Below are 19447 nucleotides of genomic sequence, written 5' to 3'. Positions count from 1 at the left end.
GTCCAGTGTGAGCTTTCTTGATGGAAACCTGTAGCCCAGAACCCACTCAGTGTGCTCACCCCGGTTTTCTGCTGTTTCCTTTCAGGCGTCTGGGAACAAAGTTAGTCGCCAGTCAGTGTTGTGTGGAAGTCAGAACATCGTTCTCAATGGCAAGGTAAGGGACCAAGCCAGCTCCAGTACACAAACTTTTGCTGTCTTTCCACTAATTATCACATTAGCCGGGCAGATAAAATGTTGTCATGTCTCCCGTTTATTGCTGTACATTTAAAAATTCTCTTTTTTTTCTTTTTCACTCTCCAAATTAGATTTATTGAATACAAAAGAGATTGAATAAAGGGAGGCAACAGAAAGCCTTTTTCCTTTTATGCTAGGCACAAAATACAATGGCACCTAGAACTGAAATTGTACAATATTGTAGTGTGCCCTGTACGACTGGAGACAAAACATAGTTAGGCAACAAAATATTTTAGGGTAAAAACTAAAGTAATACTAATATAATTATCTGTTTAATAATAATTAATGATTCAGTATTAATTGAAACCTTTAAAATTAATGTAACAATTAAGAAAGATATTAAAATATGAGACAAATATGCAAGATGGAATATGAAAGGCTCAGAATCTTGTAGTCTGAGTAGATTGAAATAGCAGAGAGATGAGTATAAGCTTAGGAATGATATTAGAACATTGCCAAACCAGAGAAAATTCAAAATATATTTGAGGGGCCGCCCCCATGGCCTAGTGGTTAAGTTCACGAGCTCCGCTGCTTCAGCCAGGGTTTTGCTGGTTCGAATCCTGGGCACGGACATGGCAGCACTGATCAGGCCACGCTGAGGTAGCATCCCACATGCCACAACTAGAAGGACCCACAACTAAGAATATACAACTATGTACCCCGGGGGCTTTGGGGAGAAAAAGGAAAAAAATAAAATCTTTAAAAAAAAAAAAGATATATTTGAGCTTGACAAATACTGAAGTCTATAGTTTTTTCCTGCCATCTAGAACACTCAATTTTCCTTGAAATGTTACATCTCTAACTTCCAGAGAGAAAATAGTCTCACTGTAATCAAGGTATCAGGTATCAGATGTAATCTAGATATCATAGATATTTTCCAGTAGAGACACAATTACTCCCTCCATTAGCCCATCATGCCATGAGATTTTAATGGAAAAGAAAAATGGTTCAGTGATGAGATATAATTAGTAATTATAGACAGTGTTTCTGCACAGAGTTTGAAAATTCAGTTAACTCTGTCTGATTCAATGGTAAATGTGTGGAGGTTTTTTGGAAGTCCCTTAGCTAATTCCAAAACGTTTTCAGTAGAAAAATTTGTAGGAAGATTTTTTTTTTTGCTGAGGAAGATTTGCCCTGAGCTAACATCTGTACCAGTCTTCCTCTACTTTGTATGTGGATTGCCGCCAAGGCATGGCTTGAGAAGTGGTGTGGGTCTGCACCTGGGATCCAAACCTGTGAACACAGGCCACTGAAGTGGAACGTGTGGAACTCTAACAACTTGGCTACAGGGCCAGCCCTGATTTTTATTTTTTTAATCGAGGTGAAATATATGTGACAAATTTTGCCGGTTTAACCTTTTTTTTTGCTGAAGAAGATTAGCCCTGAGCTAACATCTATTGCTAATCTTCCTCCTTTTTTGCTTGAGGAAGATTAGTCCTGAGCTAACATCTGTGTTGGTCTTCCTCTACTTTATAAGTGGGCTGCCACCACAGCATGGCTGACAAGTTGTGTAGGTCCACACCTGGGAGCCAAACCCATGAACTCAGGTCACAGGAGGTGGAGCACGCCAAACGTAACCACTACGCCACGGGGCCAGCCCCCATTTTAGTCTTTTTTTTTTTCTTTATTACAGCCACATGCTATTTTAGGGTTTTCGTGTTTAATATATTTTTTTATTGAGTTCATAATAGTTTACATCAATGAGAGATTTCAGTTGTACATAATTTCTTGACTGTCACCACATAAGTGCTCCCCTTCACCCCCTGTGCCCACCCCCACCCCCCTTCCCCTGGTAACCACTGAACTATTTTCTTTGTCCATGTGTTTGTTTATATTGACATAAGAGTGAAATCATCTGGTGTTTGTCTTTCTCTTTTTTTTTTTTTTAAACATTTTATTTTTCCTTTTTGTCCCCAAAGCCCCCTGGTACATAGTTGTGTATTTTTATTTGTGGGTCCTGCTAGTTGTGGCATGTGGGACGCCACCTCAGCATGGCCTGATGAGTGGTGCCATGTCCGTGCCCAGGATTTGAACCAGTGAAACCCTGGGCCACTGAAGTGGAACGTGCGAACTTAACCACTCCGCCACGGGACTGGCCCCTGGTGTTTGTCTTTATTAGTCTGGCTTATTTCGCTTAGTATAATTTCCTCCAGGTCCTTCCATTTTATTGCAAATGGGATGGATTTGTCTTTTTTATGGCTGAGTAGTATTCCATTGTATATATATACCACGTCTTCTTTATCCAGTCATAGGTCGATGGGCACTTGGATTGTTTCCATGTCTTGGTTATTGTGAATATTGCTGCAATGAACATAGGGGTACATATGCTGCTTTAGATTGTTGATTTCAAGTTGTTTGGGTAGATACCCAGTAGTGGGATAGCTGGGTCATATGGTAGTTCTATTTTTAGTTTTTTTGAGGAATCTTGATACTGTTTTCCATAGTGGCTGCACCAGTTTGCATTCCCACCAGCAGTGTATGAGGGTTCCCTTTTCTTCATATCCTCTCCAACATTTGTTATTTTTAGTCTTAGTGATTATAGCCATTTTAACAGGCATAAGGTGGTATCTTAGTGTAGCTTTGATTTGCATTTTCCTGATGATTAGTGATGTTGAACATCTTTTCATGTGTTTATTGGCCATCTATATATCTTTTTTGAAAAAATGTCTGTTCATATCCTCTGCCCATTTTTTGATCAGGCTGTTTTTTGTTGTTGTTCAGTTGTGTGAGTTCCTTATATATTATGGAGATTAACTGCTTGTCAGATATATGATTTGCAAATATTTTCTCCCAATTTGTGGGGTGTCTCTTTGTTTTGATCCTAGTTTCTTTTGCCTTGCAGTAGCTCTTTAGTCTGATGAACTCCCACTTGTTTGTTTTTTCTTTTGTTTCCCTTGTCTGAGAGGACATGGTATTTGAAAAGATCCTTTTTAGTTCGATGTCAAAGAGTGTACTACTGATATTATCTTCCAGGAGTTTTATAGTTTCAAGACTTATCTTCAAGTCTTTGATCTGTTTTGAGTTTATTTTTGTGCATGGAGTGAGATAGTGGTCTACCTTCATTCTTTTGCATGTGGCTGTCCAGTTTTCCCAACACCATTTATTGAAGAGACTGTCTTTTCTCCATAGTATGTTCTTGGCACCTTTGTCAAAGATTAGCTCACCGTAGATGTGCGGTTTTATTTCTGGGCTTTCAGTTCTGTTCCATTGATCTGTGTGCCTGTTTTTGTACCAGTACCATGCCGTTTTGATCACTACGGCTTTGTAGTACATTTTGAAGTCAGGGATTGTGATGCCTCCAGCTTTGTTCTTTTTTCTCAGGATTGCCTTAGCAATTCAGGGTCTTTGGTTGCCCCATATGAATTTTAGGATTCTTTGCTCTATTTCCGTGAAGAATGTCATTGGGATTCTGATTGGCATTGCACTGAATCTGTAGATTGCTTTAGGTAGAATGGACATTTTAACTATGTTTATTCTTCCAGTCCATGAGCATGAAATCTCTTTCCATCTCTTTATGTCATTATCAGTTTCTTTCAGTAGTGCCTTATCGTTTTCATTGAATAAGTCCTTCACCTCCTTGGTTAAATTTATTCCTAGGTACTTTATTCTTTTAGTTGCGATTGCAAATGGAATTGTATTCTTGAGTTCTCTTTCTGTAAGTTCGTTATTGGAGTATAGAAAAGCAACTGATTTTTGTAGGTTGATTTTGTACCCTGCAACTTTACTGTAGTTGTTAGTTATTTCTATTAGTTTTCTGATGGATTCTTTGGGGTTTTATATATATAAGATCATGTTGCCTGCAAATAACAAGAGTTTCACTTCTTCACTCACTATTTGGATTCCATTTATTCCTTTCTCTTGCCTAATTGCTCTGGCCAAAACCTCCAGTACTATGTTGAATAAGAGTGATGATAGTGGGCATCCTTGTCTCATTCCTGTTCTCAGGGGGATGGTGTTCAGTTTTTGCCCATTGAGTATGATGTTGGCTGTTGGTTTGTCATGTATGGCCTTTATTATGTTGAGGTAATTTCCTTCTATCCCTATTTTGTTCATAGTTTTTATCATAAATGGCTGTTGGATCTTGTCAAATGCTTTCACTGCATCTATTGAGATGATCATGTGGTTTTTATTCCTCAATTTGTTGATGTGGTGTATCACATTGATTGATTTGCAGATGTTGAACCATCACTGTGTCCCTGGTATGACTCCCACCTGGTCATGATGTATGAGCCTATTGATGTATTCCTGAATTTGGGTTGCCACAATTTTGTTGAGGATTTTTGCGTCTATGTTCATCAGCAATATTGGCCTGTAGTTCTCCTTTTTTGTGCTCTCCTTGTCAGGCTTTTGTATCAGAGTGATGTTGGCCTCATAGAGTATGTTAGGAAGCATTCCCTCTTCCCTAATTTTTTGGAATAGCTTGAGAAGTATAGGTACTAAATCCTCTCTGAAAGTTTGGTAGAATTCCCCAGGAAAGCCATCTGGTCCTGGGGTTTTATTCTTTGGGATGCTTTTGATTACTGTTTCAATCTCTTTTCTTGTGACTGGTTTATTCAGATTGTCTTTTCTTCTTGATTCAGCTTTGGGAGGTTGTATGATTCTAAGAATTTATCCATTTCCACTAGATTGTCCATTTTGTTGGCATATAGTTTTTGGTAGTATTCTCTTATAATCTGTTATATTTCTGTGGAGTCTGTTGTTATTTCTCCTGTTTCACTTCTGATTTTGTTATCTGAGCTTTCTGTCTTTTTTTCTTTGTAAGTCTGGTTGGGGTTTGTCAATTTTATTTATCTTCTCAAAGCACCAGCTCTTTGTTTCGTTGATCCTTTCTACTGCCTTTTTTGTTTCAATAGCATTTATTTCTGCTCTGATTTTTATTATTTCTCTCCTTCTGCTGACTTTGGGCTTTGTTTGTTCTTCTTTTACTAATTCAGTTAGGTGTAATTTGACATTGCTTATTTGGGATTTTTCTTGTTTGTTAAGGTGGGCCTGTATTGCGATGAATTTCCCTCATAATATGGCTTTTGCTGCATCCCATATGAGTTGGTATGGCATGTTATAATTTTCTTTTGTCTCCAGATATTTTTTGATTTCTCCTTTAATTTCTTGAATGATCCATTGGTTGTTCAATAGCATGTTGTTTAGTTTCCACATCTTTGTCCCTTTCTCAGCTTTTTTCTTGTAATTAATTTCTAGCTTTATAGCATTGTGATCAGAAGAGATGCTTGTTATTATTTCAATTTTCTTACATTTATTGAGGCTTGCCTTGTTTCCCAGCATACGGTCTATCCTTGAGACTGTTCTGTGTTCACTTGAGAAGAATGTGTATTCTGCTGTTTTTGGATGGAGCATTCTGTATATGTCTATTACATCCAACTGGTCCAGCTTTTCATTTAATTCTACTGTTTCCTTGTTGATTTTCTGTCTGGATGATCTGATGTGATATGGAGTGGAGTGTTGAGGTCCCCTACTATTGATATCTTCTTTTAGGTTTGTTAATAGTTGCTTTATGAATTTTGGTGCTCCTGTGTTGGGTGCATAGATATTTATAAGCGTTATTTCTTCTTGATGGAGTGTCCTTTGATCATTATATACTGGCCCTGTTTGTCTCTCTTTACCTGCCTTGAAGTCTACTTTGAAGTCTACTTTGTCTGATATTTTTTGATGATAGCTATTTTGAATTCCTTGTCATTTAGCTTACAAATTTCTGTGTCCTCAGAACTGAATTCCAGGTGTTTGTTGTTTTCTCTCTGATCTGGAGATTTGATGTAGTGTTATGTTAGGGGAGGTGGGTTGGGTTTTTCTCATTCTGATGTTATTTGGTTGCAGTTACTGCCAATCGCCACTGGGTGGGGCTTGAGAGCCGCACATTCTGAACCCTGGCCTTCAGCTGAGATCCCAGGCAGTGGAGCGGTGGGTGGGAGGAAGGGCGCTAACTCCTGCATGCTCTCCATGACTTTTCCTTCTGCTCTCCTGGGATGTTGGCTTGATGAGGTCACACACACACACACACACACACACACACACACACCTGAATCTTTCACCCCATTAGAGGGCTTTCCTCTAGGCTGCAAGGGCCTGTGGGAGTCCTGGGTGATCCTGGGAATGAGAGACCTCTTCCCCGCTCCTTCCCTCATGGATCCTCCCATCATTGTGGATTGCAGTCTCTAGGGGAGGGAGTGAAGTTCTCTCTTACCCTGTTCCAGCTCCTCCGAGTTGGGCTCCAACCTCTCCTCCCTCAGTCATGTGTCTGGGTGTCTCTCCAACGTTTCTGTATTATGTTAGGATGTCCTCTGTTGGAATATGGGTGCCCCTTTTTGTTGCATGTTGGAGGGAAGAGAGTCCTGGGCAAGTTCACTCCGCCATGATTCTGACCCCATTTTAACCATTTTTAAGTGTACAATTCATTGGCATTAATTACATTAACAGTGTTGTGCACATATCACCACTATCTATTTCTAAAACTTTTTTCATCACTCCAACAGAAAGTCTGTACCCATTAAGGAGTAACTCTCCGTTCCCTTCTCTCTCTAGTCCTGGGTAACCTCAATTTACTTTCTGTCTTTATGTATTTGCCTATTCTACAAGTTTCATATAAGTGGAATCATATAATATTTGTCCTTTTTTGGTCTGGCTTACTTCACTTAGCATAATGTTTTCAAAGTTCATTCATATTATAGCATGTATCAGAATTTTATTCCTTTTCATGGCTGAATAATGTTCCATTGTATGGTATGTTCCACTTTTTTTAATTCATTCATCTGTTGATGGACACTTCAGTTGTTTCCACCTTGGGGCTAGTGTGAATAATGCTGCCGTGAGCACTGGTGTACAAGTGTCTGTTTGAGTCCCTATTTCCAATTTTTGGGGTATATTCCTGGGGGTGGATTTCAGGGTCATATGGTAATTCTATATTTAGCTTTATGAGGAATTGCCAAACGGTTTTCCACAAGGACTGCACCATTTTACCTTCCCACCACAATGCAAGAGTGTACTAATTTCTCCACATCCTCACCAACACTTAATTGTTTTCTGTTTTTTGGATGTGGGTGTGAATGGTATCTCATTGTGGTTTTGATATGCATTTCCTGAATGAGTAATGATGATGAACATCTTTTAATGTGCTTATTGGCCATTTGTATGTCTTTGGAGAAGTGTCGCTTCAGTCCTTAGCCGTTTTTATTTTTTTTTATTTTTATTTATTTTTTTTTTTAAAGATTTTATTTTTTCCCTTTTTCTCCCCAAAGCCCCCCGGTACATAGTTGTATATTCTTCGTTGTGGGTCCTTCTAGTTGTGGCATGTGGGATGCTGCCTCAGCGTGGTTTGATGAGCAGTGCCATGTCCGCGCCCAGGATTCGAACCAACGAAACACTGGGCCGCCTGCAGCAGAGCGCGCGAACTTAACCACTCAGCCATGAGGCCAGCCCCTATCCTTAGCCGTTTTTAAATTGTGGTTTTTGTTATTGTTGAGTTGCAGGAGTTCTTTTTATATTCTGGACATTAAACTGTTATCAGATATGTGATTGCAAATATTTTTTACCATTCTGTAGATTGTCTTTTCACTTTCTTGATGATGTCCTTTGATGAACAAAAGTTTTTGATTCTGATGACATCCAATTTATTTTTTCTTTGTTGCTCAAGTTTTTGGTGTCATATCTAAGAATCCATTGCCAAACTAAAGGTCACAAAGATTTACTCATATGTTTTCTTCTAAGAATTTTATGGTTTTAGCACTTGTGTTTAGGTCGTTAATCCATTTTGAGTTAATGTTTGTATATGGTATGAGGTAGGGATCCAAATTAATTAATTAATTCTTGTGGATGTGGCAATCCAGTTGTCCGAGCACCATTTGTTGAAGAGACTGTTCTTTCCCCGTTGAATGGTCTTGGGATCCTTGTAGAAAATCAATGGGCCGTCAATGTAAGGGTTTATTTCTGGACTCTCAGTTCTCTTCCATTGGTCAATATGTCTGTTTTTATCCCAGTACTACACTATTTTGGTTAATGTAGCTTTGTAGTAAATTTTGTAATCAGGAAGTATGAATCCTCCACTTTGTTCTTCTTTTTCAAGATTGTTTTGGTTGTTCAGGGTCCTCTCTTTTTAAAGAACTGTTTTATTCGGCAACATTTGGTGTACACAAGAGTATATGTGATAGGTATAAATAATGAAGCATAAAAATTTTAAATCAACACCACGAACCTACCACCCACCTGAAGAACTAGAGCATAACGCATAATAATACAGTGCTGCCTTTGTGTTCTTGTCCTAGCCCTTTCTTCTGCCTCGTTCCAAGAGGAAACGATTATGCTGAATTTTGTGTCTTATAAATTCTTTATTTAAAAGAAACTGTTTTGTTACGTACATATGTATTCCTAAATAATATATATTGTTTAGCTTTAGTTGGTTTTCTGTGACTTACTTTTTCTACTTCAATTTTTTTTTTAATATTTTATTTTTTCCTTTTTCTCCCCAAAGCGCTCCCACCCTGGTACATAGTTGTGTATTTTTAGTTGTGGGTCCTTCTAGTTGTGGCACATGGGATGCTGCCTCAGCATGGCCTGATGAGCAGTGCCATGTCCGTGCCCAGGATTCGAACTGGTGAAACCCTGGGCCGCTGAAGTAGAGCGTGCAAACTTAACCACTCAGCCATGGGGCCGGCCCCTACTCTCAATTATTATAATAATGACAGTAGGAAGCACACACCACACTCAGTAACTATTGTTCTTCTGAACTGTGTTGCTAAGATTCATTGTGGTTTGTGCATTTTCGCTGCTGTGTACAATTCCATTTTTTGCCTCCTGTTGGTGGATTTTGTTTCCAGTTTTTTGTTATTATGAACAACCCATTTATGTTTCCGGCCCCTGTCCCTTTCAGGACTTTGACATTTCTGATTTCCTGAGCTCTTATATCAGGTGTCACAGTGCCTGCAGGGATAGACAGGGGTCAAATGAGTAAGGAAGACTGGGTGTCAACAGTCAAGAGAGGTGGGGAAACTGGAGAAGGAATGCTGACCTAGCTAAGCTCAAGCTGATTGTTGCCATGTGGCAATGCAGGCCTGTATTTCCAAAGCTTCTGATTTTCTCAAAAGAAACTAGAAATCTGGATTTTTTTTGATGCAAAATGTCCCAAATAATGTCATCTAATTTAAATAATAAGACATACTGGGGCTGGCCTGGTGGCGCAGCTGTTAAGTTCGTGCATTCCACTTCAGCGGCCTGCTGTTTGCCAGTTCGGATCCTGGGTGTGGACCTACACACCGCTTGTCAAGCCATGCTGTGGCAGGCATCCCACATTTAAAGTAGAGGAAGACGGGCACGGATGTTAGCTTAGGGCCAGTCTTCCTCAGCAAGAAGAGGAGGATTGGCAGCAGATGTTAGCTCAGGGCTAATCTTCCTCAAAAAAAAAAGAAGAAGAAATACTGCATAGGCCAAACAGAACAGGTTTCCAGCTACAGTTCTTAGACTTCCAACATGCCACGTCTGCCTTATCCAGGGTCAAGTTCAGTGAACTCTGCTTTTGTATCATTTTCTCCCATGTAAGGTCCTTATAGGCACCTCCCTTCATTTTAATACCATGTCGCCTCTATTTGGAAGCTGACTTCACCCTTTAGCTCTACTCTTTATGAGATAGGAAACCAGGCTTTGAGTTTCTCTTGCTAAATTTCTTTAACCACCTATGATATCATTTACTTCTTATGTTTTTTATGTGTTTGCTTCTTCAGTGGGAGTGTAATTTAGACTGACTGAGGGATGTATATGGATTTTCTTTATTTCCAGATTAAGATTGTTATCTTTATTTCAAACAACAACAACCATCAACAGATACCCAGAACTCTTGGAATTCTGTTTTCTTCTGAAAGAAAAGGCAGTCATTTTCTCTGATTATAGATAGAAACAAACTGAAAACAATGAAGTAAATTAAGAATCTCAGATGAAAGAAGTACACACTAGAAATAGACATCTCTTTAAGCTCGAAGAAGATAGCTTTTAAAGAGGGAAGGGACCATCGTACTTTACAGTCAGCAGCAGATGTGAAGGTCTCTTTGTTGCTGGTAGTGGTTTTATAGACTGAACTTCTGCGGGTGAGGTTGGTGAGCTCTTCCAGGTATGAGTTCATGTCTTTTTCAGTATCCTCTCAGAGCCTGGAGTTAAGCCTGGTGATTTATCTAAGTTCACCTATATGCGAGGTGTTCCCCACTTACCTCTCTAGCCTGACTGTCTGTCCTGGGCCCCAGACCTTTATTTACAACTGCCTCTTGGTTATCCAACAGATACCTCTAACTAACTCAGCATTTCAAAATTGAGTTTGTCACCTAACCCCCAGAATCGCTCACTTCATTCTAGACTCTCTTTCCCTTAGCCCCCAATATCTAAACAATGACTAAGTTGTATAGATTCTCTTCCTTTTTTGCTTTTTAAACATTTTATAATGGAATTTTTTTTGAGTTCGTAATAGTTTACATCTGTCTTTTTTTCTGGCTGAGTAGTATTCTATAATGAAATATTTTTAAAAAATCATCTTTATTGAGGTATAATTTACATACAATAAAATATACCCATCTTAAATGTGCAGTTTGACAGGTTTTGACTGATGTGTACATCTGTGTAGCTACTGCCACAACCAAGATATAAAATATTTCCATCACCCTGGTTCCTTGTGGCCCTCTGCAGTCAACCCTCCTACCCTTGGCCCCAGGTAACCACTGATGTAAAGCATTTTCTAGAGTTTCATATAATTGGAATCATGTACTCCTTTTTGTCAGGCTTCTTTCACTCAGCATAATGTTTTTGAGATTTATCCATGTTGTTACATATAGTAGTGGATTAGTAATTCATTACTTTTTATAGATGAGCAGTATGATTATGGAACTTTTAAGACATATGCAAAAGTAGAGAGAACATATAATGAATCCCCACGTACTCGTTTATCAGCTTCTACAGTTAGAAGTATCTGACTTGAAGTATTCTTGTTTCATCTCTGTACCCACCCTCCAAACTATACCTGTTTTGACCAGGAGGGGAGGGAAGCTGCAGTATTTTAAAGCAAATTGCAAGCATCGTATTATTTCACTCATAAGTACTTCAGTTGTATCACTAATATTTAAAGACTTTAAAAAAATGAGTAGAGTACCCCTATTGTAATGTATATTTTTTAAAAAACAGTAATTCCCTACTATCATGTAATCCTCAGTCCATATTCAGTCTTTCCAGTATCTCAAGATGTCTTTTTGCAGTTGGTTTATTCAAATCAGGATCCAAACAAGGTCAAGGACGTATTTTGTGCATTTGGTTCATATGTCTCTTAAGCCTCTTTTAATCTATAACAGTTCTCTTTCCCTACTCCGTTTTTCTCCCCATGCCATTTATATGTTGGGGAAACAGGCTCACTGACTTCTAGAATTTTCATATTTCTGAATTGGCTGATTCTGTTTACGTGGGGTTGTTTACTGTGGTCCCCATTCCCCGCTCTTCCCTCTAAACTGGTAGTTAGATCTAGAGGTTTGATAGCTTTCCTCTCCTCCTATTTATTTCTCCTTTCCTCATGCACAGCCATTGCTTTAGGTAAGATCCATTATCTCTTTTTACCTTGATCCACTATAGTCATCTGAAGGGTCGCTTTCCTTCTAGTCTTATCTGCCTCCTCCATTCAGACTCCAGACAGCTTCCAGAGTGCTCTTTCTTTCTTTCTTTTTTTTTTTTTGAGGAAGATTAGCCCTGAGCTAACTACTGCCAATCCTCCTCTTTTTTGCTGAGGAAACCTGGCCCTGAGCTAACATCCGTGCCCATCTTCCTCTACTTTATATGTGGGACGCCTACCACAGCATGGCTTGCCAAGCAGTGCCATGTCCACACCTGGGATCCGAACCAGCGAACCCTGGGCCACTGAGAATCGGAATGTGTGAACTTAACCACTGCACCACCGGGCTGGCCCCCAGAGTGCTCTTTCTAAAAGGAAGATTCAATTGTGTTAATTCTCTGCTTAAAATCTTTCATTGATTCCTATACCCTCTAAGGAAAGGAGTCTAAGTTTCCATGCTCATCATACGTAATTCCTCATCATCTGTCCCTTGCTTCCTTTTCCAGCTGCAACCCCAGCCATATGCATTTTTTTTTACCCCATTTATTCAAGAGACATTTAAAGAATGCCCACTCTTTACCAAGTAGGGGGCATTGATTCCCTCTAACTTCTGAGCTGTGTTATTCGCCCCCTCCAGGCAATCTCTGGGGAAGCCAGATGTCACCCCCTGCAGTGAAGTACTTAATCTGAGTCCAGAAATTGGGGGAGGAACCAGAACCTCAGTGGGTCCACCTCTGGGATAATGAAGTTGGAGACAGTAGTATTAGGAGATGAGACAAAAGTAGGAGCAGCTGGGATTCCTTGAGCAAACAGCCAAGGCTTGGGGGCAGGTGGAACTGAGTGAATCCGAGGACGTGCATAAACTGGGTCTACTACAGGTGTTCTCAATAAATGTTTGTTCATTCAATGAGTCCTATTCATGGAATATTAGGGACAAAGTTTTCGATGTACTGGGAACATCTTCAACTGCAGTCGATGTTATGAGGGCAGTTGTCTTCTCCTTACAAGTTCCCCCTTTGGACAGAACAGATGACTCAGCAGATCAGAGCGTAACTGTCAATCAGTGTCTTGTTATCCACTCTTTTTTATTGTTATGGTTTAGGTTATGTTGGTAACTTTTTAAATGTGCTTTGTTTTATAGACCATTGTGATGAATGACTGTATTATTCGAGGGGATCTGGCAAATGTAAGAGTTGGACGTCATTGTGTTGTGAAAAGTCGGAGTGTCATAAGGCCACCATTCAAGAAATTCAGCAAAGGGTATGTAATTTAATTACCTTGATTCAGTCTTGGGCAAGATGCTGCTACTGGTAGTGCTATCCATGTGTTGAGTTGTGGTGTAAGGAGCAGGTCTGTGATATTCTTGGGGACACTGAGTAAGAATTCACCATAATGAACACAACGCTGGTGGTGGTGTCTTAGTCTAGTTGGTGGTTGGGTGCCAGAAACAGAATCCATGTAAGCTGGCAAAAGCAAAGGGTGTTCTGATTAAACAGACATAGGCAGATTTAATGGAACTTAAGGGTAGCAAAAGGGGCCAGGCCTCACAAAGGATTAGAACCTGCCATTGGATAGCTAGCCAGAATCAAGATAACTGTTCTGTCTACTGCTGTGTCTCCAAGATTATCCTGTCTCTTACCTCTTCTTCTCTCTGCACTTCTGCTTCCCTCTGCTCTCTTCCAGATTGGTTGTATCTTCCCCCTTTGCTCCTGGAGCCAACCTTGCTGCCTCAGCCCCTTATTTACATTACTTCTCCATTTAGGCTTCCAGCAGATACCAACTAGAGATCTTACGTTTTATTTCCAAAATTTTGGGAGAGGGAATCTGATTGGCTCAGCTTGAATTAAGTGCCCACCACTAGTCTAAAAAGCTTTGATCCAGAGGGCAAGGTTAAGTCAGGCCCACTGATCTCTCAGTTGGAATAGGGATTGTCCAACAAAAAACATGGACAGGGCAGGTAAACTGACCACTGTGCCTGCTGTGGTGGGATTCTCTTGGCCTATCTCCCCCTCAGCTAATTTGCTCTCCTGGTTCCTACCTGTAGCACCATCTGCATTTCATCCAATGATTCCACAAGCATTTATTGAGTGTTTTCCTTAAGCTAGTCACTAGGTTATAAGTTGGACATATAAAGATGGACAAAATGGCATTCCTGCCTCAGGGTTCTCAAAACCTACTGGTAGAAACGGTTACATAAACAGATAGCTACTGAATAATGTGATAGCCACTATATAATGTGATACTCCTGTCACAGGGGTATGAACATGGTTAGGAGGGAACAGAGAAGAGAGTAAACTAACTCAGACTCTATAATACTTAGGAGTATATCATGCAGGAAGAATCCTGCATTTCCTGTAATGGTACTGGGCTCCAGGCTTTCTATTACATGCAAGAATTAGAGCAGGGAGTCATAATAAATCACTCGCATGGAAACATTCAATTATTGACTCAGAAGGCTACTGGAGGGAAACCAGAAAATCTTACGCTCTTGTGGTCTCATACAGTGACTGATACTCTGCCAGAGTTATTGACTCCACCTTCTTACCTTGATTTTTTTTTTTTTTAAAGATTGGCACCTGAGCTAACAAGTATTGCCAATCTTCTTTTTTTTTCTTTCCCTTCTGCTTCTCCCCAAAGCCCCCCAGTACATTGTTGTGTATTCTAGCTGTAGGTCCTTCTGGCTGATGCTCTGTGGGACACCACCTCAGCATGGCCTAATGAGCGGTGCCGTGTCCACACCCGGGATCCGAACCTGTGAAACCCTGGGCTGCCGAAGTAGAGTGCGCGAACTTAACCACTTGGCCATGGGGCTGGCCCCTTCACCTTCTTCTTTTTTTTTTTTAATTTTATTTTTAAGTTTATTTCATTTTATCACTTTTTTTTTTTTAGGAAGATTAGCCCTGAGCTAACATCTGTTCTGAGCTAACATCTGCTGCCAATCCTCTTCTTGCTGAGGAAGCCTGGCCAGCCCTGAGCTAACATCTGTGCCCATCTTCCTCCACTTTATATGTGGGATGCCCGCCACAGCATGGCTTGATAAGCAGTGCGTAGGTCTGCACCTGGGATTCAAACCCACAAACCCCAGGCTGCGTAAGTGGAAGGTGGGAACTTAACTGCTGTGCCACCAGGCTGGCGTTTCCACCGTCTGATAAAGGCATTATTGAGCTGGATATGGTCCAGGGAAGGCACGGAGAATGAACAAGAGGTTTATTGGTGAATGGAGGGATGTGTAAATAAGAACCGTCCATGTAAGGGCCTGGCCCGGTTGCATAGTGGTCAAGTTTATGTGCTCCACTTCAGTGGCCCCAGGTTTGCAGGTTCGGATCCTGGGCGCAGACCTAACACCCTTGTCAGGCCACGGTGTGGTGGCATTCCACATGAGATAGAGGAAGCTTGGCACAGATATTAGCTCAGCTCAGGGACAATCTTGCTCAAGCAGAAAGAGGAGGATTTGCAACAGATGTTAGCTCAGGGCCAATGTTCCTCACAGACACACACAAAAAGAATCGTCTGCATAAGAAATACAGAAATCTGAAGGTGTAAATAGCAACACATGAATAGAAGGTGAATGTAGATGTTTTTCCCTATGTGTCCCAATACCAGAACTAGATAATAATAGAAAGTTTGGAATTTATAATTTAAAATTAAAGAACCAGCAGTACTGCTATAGACTGTGATGAGTTCAAGGAATTCATTGCCACACAAGAGGTCCAGGCTAATACTCCAAATGGATTAAGGAAGATTTAAAAAAATTATAGGTCTGTGGAGGACAGGTAGCAGCTCTGACAAAATATTCTTGACAAAATAGAGGGGCCGGCCTGGTGGCGCAGCGGTTAAGTTCACATGTTCTGCTTCAGCAGCCTGGGGTTCACCGGTTCGGATCCCGGGTGCAGACATGGCACCGCTCAGAGGGCCATGCTGTGGCAGGCGTCCCACATATAAAGTTGAGGAAGATGGGCACGGATGTTAGCTCAGGGCCAGTCTTCCTCAGCAAAAAGAGGAGGATTGGCAGCAGATGTTAGCTCAGGGCTAATCTTCCTCAAAAAAATAGAATGCAGGAGTGGAAAGAGCTAGTGAGCATTTGGCTACTTTATATTAGGTTCAGTCCAAAATTTACATCGCAAAGTACTGAAATGACTTGTAAATGTGATCACAGAACCACTGTCAATGACATTTGAGGAATCCTGGAGAATGGGGACGATGTCAGAAGTCTGGAGAAAGCCTACTAACTCCTACTCATCCTTCAAGTCTTGGCTTAATTATCACTTTCAGTTAAGCTTTTACCAAACCTCCAGTCTGGGTAAAGTCTCCTTGTTATATATACTCTCATAATGGGGTATTTTGCCTCTATAATGCTTATCATAGTTGTAACTAATTACTTATATAGTCATTTATTGAATCTTTTGTTCTCTTGATTGTAAGCTCCTCATGGGCAGGATTGTGCCCCTTTTGCTCACCATTGTGTTCCCAATTCCTAGCATAGAGTCTGGCATATAGTAGGCACTCAGTAAAATCAGTGAGTATGTTAATTTTCAGAATGTTGGGTGCTAGAAATGATATTCCATGAACCTAACGTCTGTTCCCTGAAGCATTATAGAGCAGGTTGGTGAAAATGTGAACTGTGATCATTTTCAAAGGAAGCAGGAATGAGCAAACATTCATTCATTTTTATTTGGTGCCCAGCATTTTTAGCTTTGAAGGTCTTGCCCCTTCTGCCTTGCTGTTTCCTTGCACATTTCATTGGTATAATATTTCTGTTTTTGAGCTAGTAGTCACATTCATCTTCTTCAACATTATAGAATTTCTATAGCCTGAGGATTCTTTCCTTGCTAGGAACAGTCTTACTAAGACAAGATGATGAAGTTGACATTACGATCTGTAGTTCTATAAACCTTGACCGAAAGTTCATCACCTTGACCTTTCCTTGTTCATCTTCTTTTCCTTCTGTAGCGTTGCATTCTTTCCTTTACATATCGGGGACCATGTCTTTATCGAGGAAGATTGTGTGGTCAACGCAGCTCAGATTGGCTCTTACGTTCACGTTGGCAAGAACTGTGTGATTGTGAGTATGGTGACTTGGCTGGCTGAGCCACCTCGCTTCCCTCCAGCTCCTGTCCCTCACATCAGTGGGCCTCTGCTACTGTGACTAAGCACGGTAGACATAGTGTCTCATCTACTGGTCTACTGAAACTGTTATTGGATTTGGAGTTTTTTTCTAGGCATTAATAATCATGATTAACCTTTATTCAGCCTCTTCCATATGATGTTAAACTCTTTTCTTTGATTATTTCATTTAATCCTCACAACCATCCAGCGGTAGTGGGTACCATTATTACCCCTATTTGCAGATGAGAAGACTAAAGACCTTAGATATTAGGGCGTTTGACAAGGCTAGTAAGTGGTAGAGCTGGGATTTGAACCCAAGCAGTATGAATAGCCATGGTGCCATATGGCCTACCTATTGCTTTACTCAAGGATCTTACAGAATAGTGGGATGAGAGGATCTGAAGGGTGAGTTGAAATTGGCTTATAGACAAGGGGAGGATGGGCATTTCGGGAAAGAGATGGGCATGTGCAAGGGTCAGAGTCACCAAAGGGCATGATGTTAGGGAAACTACAGGTAGTTCAGGATGATGGGCATGCAGGGTGCAAGCGGGCCCCTTGCTCAGCAGAACCTGTAAGACCCTGGTCTGCAGGAGCCTAGGCATCAGTTTGTTCAATCCGATCAAGGCTCTGCAGGGTTGGATTTCTTGGTATTTCATAGATGAAGAGCTTGATTTCACTTAGGATTCATGAGAACATCCTGGGTGAGAATGTTAATGATTAGAGCTGAACTGCCTAAATGTTTAGGGAGAATGTTTCCTGCATTTTAAATTTATACCTCAGACTAGATTTTAGGAAAGCCAAGACTTTTTTCATGTTTTTACATGGCTGATCCCATTAATACAGAGCCAGCTCTCTGCTCTGCATAAGACTCAGACCCTAAAGTATCAAAACCTTGCAGAAACCATGCAGTCACCTTCCAGAAGTCATGAGGGCACAGCAAGGATGGATGGTGCAATGGAGAACCACACTGCTGCAAAAAACATTCCAATCTGACTTGTTACTCAGAATTAAGGGAAGTAGTTCTTTTGCCAAATATTCTCATCCGGAGGAATTCCTTGTTATGTATTAGACAGAAAGTCTTTGGTTCAGCCTGATGTTGGAGGAAGGGAGAAGATAGTGAAATCCATCCTCTCCTCTCACTGACTGTTTGGCAAAAGCTGGCTTTGCAGTCACAGCTGTGTGGTTCTGCTATTTTCCTCAGCAAAGTGAAGACATCACCATGGTGCTTTAGCCCTGTTCTGTATCCTCCAGGCAAAATGTCTGAAGGGTTAAAATCCAAATGCTCTTCCCAATGCTTAGGGAAGTTCAGTCCTATTCTTAGGTCCTCTGCTTTTTGTACTGCTTTTCAATACATCAGTTCATTGTTCAGTATCGGCAGGACTTATTTGCTGAGCCTTACAAATTCTCAAGTAATCTCTCAGGAGAAAGATCCTTTTAGAAGTCTAGAATCTCAATGCTAGCAGGAACTCTTTTAGAGTTTAGCTGTCCCCATCAGGTCCAGATCCTTCCTATAGCAGCATCCCATGTTATAGTCTAACTTCTCTTTGGATATGTGAAGGTGTGGGTGTTGATCAGAATTGCCCGAATGCTGGCAGGAAACGCCTAACAGGCAATACTAATAGGCACTGTTATTGTCTGTGAGTTTTACATTTATTATTTCCAATCCTGACAGTGTCCCTGCAGGTTTGGTTTTACATCCTATTTCACAGATGAGGAAACCAAGGCTCAGAGATGCTAAATAACTTGCCTAAGGAGATATAGGTAGCTGTCATACTAGCAACATGTAGTTCTTGACTCCTCCTTGGGAAAGTGTTCAGGAAAGAATAAAGAATTAGTTTCAGCTTTTAACCTCCTCAGCTATTGCCAATGCATTCATGCCTGAGAAGTACCTGCATTTTTAATTTTGCTGCTATTTAATTGATTGGTTTGCCCAGAATGCTTGAAAACCCAATTAAGCATCATTTTCCTGAGTAGGCAGAATGGCCAACTAGTGGACAAAGCAGGTGAAAACAGGCTGTGTGGTGGCTAGTGGTGCACAGTGAAAAGATTCACCTCCACTCTTCTTTTCCAGGGCCTTTGTCTGTGGATCCCTGTATGTGAAGGGATCATGCCTCATGCAGCACATTCTCCTTCCTTTTACTCAGTGCCCCTGTGCATAGTCTGAGTTATTAGGAGTTTAGGTGTCATAGTTCATCTTTGAGTTAATTTGGGAGTCACCAGGGAACTGGCCAGCTGCCGTATTTTTGAAATTGCCGATAGCAGATAATTGGTGGAAGACAACTTTCCAAGGAGGAATGAAGAGCTGCAGGCATAACTTGTTTCTGAGCAAAAAGTGTTGCCAAGTGTTGCCAGAGCTATTATCCACCCAGCTGGAGGAAGCTTAATAGCCGCTTAAGAAATTCAGACCTTAGAGATATAAGCTTTTTAAAAAAATTCCTTTGGCAATCTACCTGGAAATACATGTGATTTGGGTTTTGAAGAGTGAGGAAAATTTGAACACAACCAAATCAAAGTATGTTTCATAGTCTT

The 19447-nt window shown here is 40.7% G+C and overlaps 1 protein-coding gene across 4 annotated transcripts in view; it reads left to right on the top strand.

The window, feature by feature from the left end:
- DCTN5 (dynactin subunit 5) overlaps positions 1-19447 on the top strand; it is a 37377-nt gene that overhangs the window by 911 nt on the left and 17019 nt on the right. For all 4 annotated transcript variants that reach the window (XR_011424725.1, XR_011424724.1, XM_005598842.4 and 1 more), the window contains exons 2-4: positions 86-154; positions 12954-13072; positions 16763-16874. Coding sequence is in view for 2 of the 4 variants with exons in the window: in XM_005598842.4 (XP_005598899.2) it covers positions 86-154; positions 12954-13072; positions 16763-16874 (300 nt within the window). In the remaining 2 variants the exon portion in view is untranslated. The remainder of the gene's footprint in view (positions 1-85; positions 155-12953; positions 13073-16762; positions 16875-19447) is intronic.

This window comes from Equus caballus, chromosome 13 (assembly GCF_041296265.1).
Source record: "Equus caballus isolate H_3958 breed thoroughbred chromosome 13, TB-T2T, whole genome shotgun sequence".
NCBI classification, from domain to species: Eukaryota; Metazoa; Chordata; class Mammalia; order Perissodactyla; family Equidae; genus Equus; species Equus caballus.
Note: the sequence above shows the minus strand (reverse complement) of the source record. Positions and strands in the feature narration are given on the sequence as shown.